We start from the raw sequence: 5366 nt of genomic DNA on the forward strand, positions 1-5366 counted from the left end.
AGTATAAGTAAGAACTTTTATGGTTTACGTTTACGTGATTGAAGTTTTATCAGTTGCTGTCGTCTTATTAGTTAATTATTATTTTATTAATATTATAATATAGCGTCACTGAGAAAATAAATTTGTTACATGAATAATGTTCTCTTAATGTTAATCAAAATACAAAAACCTTGTCCTTAATGTAGAGAATTCTGCCGGCCTTTGATTCACTCCACTTAATTAATCTGACGATACAGAATTTTGCAATAGGCTCCTGTTGAGTAATATAGATTTGTTACGCATTTTGGGCTTTAATTTGCGTTTTAGCGACTGTGACGACGAGCAAAGTCGGGAGCAATGGAAGCATTAATAGTGTTATATTCTCATTGCATCGCAGCTATGGGAATTGCATGGAAGTGGAACAATTTACTTCTTGGTATTAGTATCGGTTTCCTAGAATTTGTAACTCCTATGACCCGTGACGCAGTTAAGTGATTGACTGTGCAATTATTTTCGATGCAAATTGTTTCCTTTGGTAAGGAAGTATACTTTGGAACCCACATATCATATAAGTTCGGCTTGTTTTCGCATCTGAACCATGTTATCCAAAGTAAAGAAACCCTGAGTAAAAGAGAATGTAAAAAAGAGGGGCTTTTCTGTGTAGGTTTCGCACTAATGTATCAGATATACTTAAAATAGCCTCGTGCCGCCCAGTATACAAAATTATAGCCAAGGAAGTTAGAATCTTGTTGTATTTTCAATTTGGTTGAATTGAAAATTTTACGGGACAAATGAAATGCTACCTACTTTGTTTTTATTTTAATAAAGGTTGACATTCCGTCGAAACTGAGTGTACAACCAAATGTACATTGGGCGGCACGAGGGTAGATAAACAAATAAAATTTCAATTATTTGTATAGTTACGTGACTGTATAGTCTGGCGATTATGGCATTCACCCCCCAAAAAAGGGGGAGGCCTATGTTCAGCAGTGGACGTCTTATGGCTGAGATGATGATGATGATGATGATAGTCTACAAATTAAATAAATTACTTAGTCACTGAAATATTTACCATAATGTTTACGTTAATAACCTACGCATATAAAATGATGTCACTGCCTTCAGAGAATTTGTAAAGAACTACGCCATATTTGAAATACGTAAGTTTCTGTTTGAGTCGATACATTTTTGATGCATTTTTTGTCAATGCCTAAATACTTTGTACACTGTGCAAGTGGCCTGACCACATCTCCCAATAGAAAGGGAGAAATGTGGTCACGGTATAACAGGGCTCTAAATGCTCACCCCGTCCTATGCGGGCGCTTGTCTCAAATTCTGTTATCAATGTAGCTTTGTGATAAGAATGTAATAGTGGCTAGCAGCTGGTACATTAAGACGATACTTAGTAGACGACGAGTAGTTTTAAAAGCTCCTTACTTTTATAATATAATAATAAAAAAAATCTAAACAATATCAAACAAAGGGGCATAGCAGTAGTTAATATATTTAAATATATCAAACACTTTCTATCCAGAGAGGAAAATGCAGCACTACGATTATATGGAGAAGCGATCGTCGGCAGGGGTGCGAAGCTCCTGACTTCGGCCTAACTCGGCTCCGCTCGGCTCAGCATTGCTCCGAGCAATTTTTAGGGTTGGCACCACTTGACTTCCTTTTGCGTGCACGACCACAGATAAGATAATCACTTAAATTTTGACAACCCTAAATAGCCGAAAGGGATAGTGCCATATATTAGAAGGGGATAGTATGATTCGACCCTGAACCGCTGTCAAACTTCGGTTTTGTAGGAAGATTCCTTTCTGTACGGTAGTACTATTATTTATTCTGTGTCGTCGGTAGCATATTGATCACTCTGTTTTGCCGCTTTGATAAAGATGGATATTGGCACCAAGTTAGTAGCTGTGAGATTTATGTTTAGGTATACGGGATTACTGAAGTAACAAGTATCTGCTAACTCGAATGAGAATTTTTACGAAACATAAATAAATCTTTCCGTTAAAACTATATAAAACATAAATGTACACAGGAACAATATTTTCTCATTCCATTCCGTTTGCTTCAGGGTGGTTCTCTGTTGTTTTATCGAATCCGATAAGGAAATCTAATTTTGACATGAGTATTTATAAAACACAATTCCGGGGTAAGCAAAATTTATTTCAAATATCACAAACGAGTCATAGCTAAGTTCAATTTAAACAGTGACAACGGGAGCGGAGTAAGGGTACGCGGCAGCAACGTAGGGCGCCGCGACGTACGGAGCTGTGGCCGCCACGTAGGGCGCGGATGCGACATATGAAGCAGGCGCGGCCACGTACGCGGCAAGACCGTTGTTGAAACGGTGGTAGTACTGCGAGCTGGAGGCCGTGACCACGGGGGCCACCACCAGCGGCGCGGGGGCGGCTGCCACCACTGGTGCTGCCAACAATTCCGGCTTAGCCACAGCGATGGCGACCAGGGCGGAGATGATTACAATCTGAAATACGACAAAAAAATGGTACAATGTATCTAAAAATATTAGGAAACTGTTTAAAATGTTCCAAGTATCATTTTGGTTTTTAACAATCAAATACTTATGCACTTACAATCTTCATCATTTTGTTGGTTTTGTTTTGGTGTTGCTTGCTAGTTGACGACAAAGCCAAAGACTGATACTCTAAGATCGGATTCGCCGGGTATTTATATGAGCTACACTACACATGGCGCAACGGTGTGCCCGTCTGCGGCGACGTCTCTGGCATTGGCCGGGGCGTGATGAGAATCCTACAGAGTTTGAAGCTTTAGAAGAAAAATGACACTTTTTCCACTATGTCTCTTAGCCGATGTGACATTTATACTGTACTAACTGTGACACGAGATCTGGCTAGTAACTAGGGGTAAATTTACTATCGGTTTTATCACAGAATACTGTTACAATTTGAGGATTACGATATCCCGTAATTTATGTCCCTATCTAAAATACGCTGAAGAGTAAAGGAAATGTTTTGTTTTAATATGGATAATTCCATACAAAGGGCCACTTTGTATGGAATTATCTCGTACTCTTTGGTTTCGAATACTTACTTCGAAATAGCAGGTATAATTAGACCAAGATAAGTCCAATTTTGATGGCACACGCAGTGTAAGTGATATTTAAATGTCTAACTTAGTATAAATAACATTTGGGACAGTTATATCTTGGTCTAACTCTATGTCACATTTATTTTTATGTACCTACTCAACACTCCTGTGCTGCCAGTATAATACTCAACTACTTACTTATAGGGTAAGTACATACAATTTCTGTTATTTTCAGTTCTCAGTTGCAAAGACAAATGTGCTTTGTTCGGCGTAAACAAAACCCAGGAAAACCCAGATACATGTATTGCTCGGAAAGCACAAGGGTTACGCTCTCTTCGTTTCAATTCGAATTGAACGGGGGAAAATGCTTGGTACTTTGTTCTATCTTGAATCTCATCAGTTCAATGTCGGGTCGGGCCCGAAATCGGGCCCGTTCGCAAGTGTGGATCTAACTGGCCCTTATGGTATCAAAGTGACACCTTCCAGTTTGTGTAGTTCGACATACACACATAGCCGGTTTTCTGTATTTATTAGAGATGCAACGGATAGTTGTTTGGCCGGATACCGGATACCGGATATCCTGCCTGGACACCGGCCGAATATCCGGTATTCGGCCGCCGGATATTCGGCCGGCGGAACTATACCTACATTTCGGTTTTTCAGGTGCGCATTCTGCAGGTTTGACCTGTTTCCTAGTAAACGTTCGCGCGGACTCATTTCTAGGTTCGAAATGAGTGCGCGTGCAAGTCAGTGAAATGATTAAATTATCTTAAAATAATAAACAGGTACGAATATATCCGTGTCTGTTTCTTAAATCCAATTGGTTTACTCCGAAATCGAGCAATGTTACTATCCGGTATCCGGCCGGATAGTAGGTCACTATCCGGTATCCGGCCGGATAGTAAAATAATGTCCGGATAGGCCGGATACCGGATAGTAACCGAATATCCGGTGCATCTCTAGTATTTATATTTTTCGTAGAAATGGTTACGTTCACATACTGTCTCTGGCGGCAGTAAAACATCGTGACAAGAAATAATGAGGTACGTGTCCCATTCTTGAACTGTGAAAAATATTCAATACCGCAACAGGAAAAATTCATCATATAGGACACGATATGAATGATTCAAGTATACCTACTTATAATGTACCTTTAAAATTATTTTATTAAATTGTAAGAATTATATGGGTCTGGGTCAATTTAACGCCAAAAAAATTTTAAGTTCAAAGAAGAAACAAAAGAGATGCAAAGTTGTATTGTGGACAATTATTTAGGCAAGGTAGGAAAATCAATATTATATTTAATTTCATCATGTACGGTTTGCTAGCATTCTTACATAAAATAAAAATAATAATAATAATTAATAATATTTTCCGTACCTAAAGTCGATCAATTAAATGTTTTAAGAAATAGCTAACTGTGCTGCGTAGTTATACATCAACAACCGATTTTCCTTAAGAGGTATGAGGTAAGCTTAGCGGGCCAGTAATCGTTCAAAGGAATCGCCTTGTGTCAGCACCCTGAGGTTTTATTAACCTTAATTTTCGTTCCCGAGCACCCGCTTGCATACTACTTAAGTTATACGGTGATTTTGAGTCTCAACTGGGCGGAGAAAAGAACGGCGGCAATATCGTACATTGCTCATTTTGCATGCATAATTTGAAACTAAATTTTAATCACATAATTAATATTTTTGGTATCGAGTTACAACATGCTTAATTGCTAATACCTAGGTATTACTGATATGATCTGTACTTACGAAAATTTCTCATATATGTATATTTTTAGGCGCACACAATTACTTTCTGAAAGATAACATAAACATCTAATTAGTTCCGTATTAGTATAGCCGTATTGAGTGATTTAAATATATACAGTCAGCAGCAGAAGTAGCTAAGCGGGCAAGATGTTCAAAATTACCTTGACACGCTCTTATTCTCTTAACAATAAAGCTGCGTCAAGAATATTTCGAACACCTTATGTCTGTTTTTGTGCTGTTTATTTCTTAGTACCTACGTACGGGATAAATGGTAAGCGGAACCCGTATGTCTCGACGTGCTCTTGGCCGTTATTAACTTACTCAAATATGGTCAAAAATATATTACAAAAATTAAGACCTTATACATATTTATTACATACATATATACATATACACATATATTATACATATATTAATATATATTTATACATATATTAAGTACATATTTATTTATATGATATTTATTTTTTATTGTACATACCAATATTTTTAATGTTTCTGACACTTAGAGACCTTTACATCTCTAAGTCAACTTAGGCTAGTAATTAT

General features: G+C 37.7%; 1 protein-coding gene across 1 annotated transcript; it reads right to left on the bottom strand.

Annotated features, from left to right (window-relative positions):
* Positions 1-2137: 2137 nt before the first annotated feature.
* LOC134668536 (uncharacterized) lies at positions 2138-2631 on the bottom strand. Its single transcript, XM_063525983.1, has 2 exons — positions 2583-2631; positions 2138-2473 (listed from the first exon to the last, which is right to left on the bottom strand). Exons 1-2 carry the CDS (start codon positions 2592-2594, stop codon positions 2192-2194), a joined length of 294 nt encoding a protein of 97 aa, XP_063382053.1. The 5' UTR covers positions 2595-2631; the 3' UTR covers positions 2138-2191.
* Between the last annotated feature and the right edge of the window lie 2735 nt (positions 2632-5366).

This window comes from Cydia fagiglandana, chromosome 11, assembly GCF_963556715.1.
Source record: "Cydia fagiglandana chromosome 11, ilCydFagi1.1, whole genome shotgun sequence".
Taxonomy (NCBI): domain Eukaryota; kingdom Metazoa; phylum Arthropoda; class Insecta; order Lepidoptera; family Tortricidae; genus Cydia; species Cydia fagiglandana.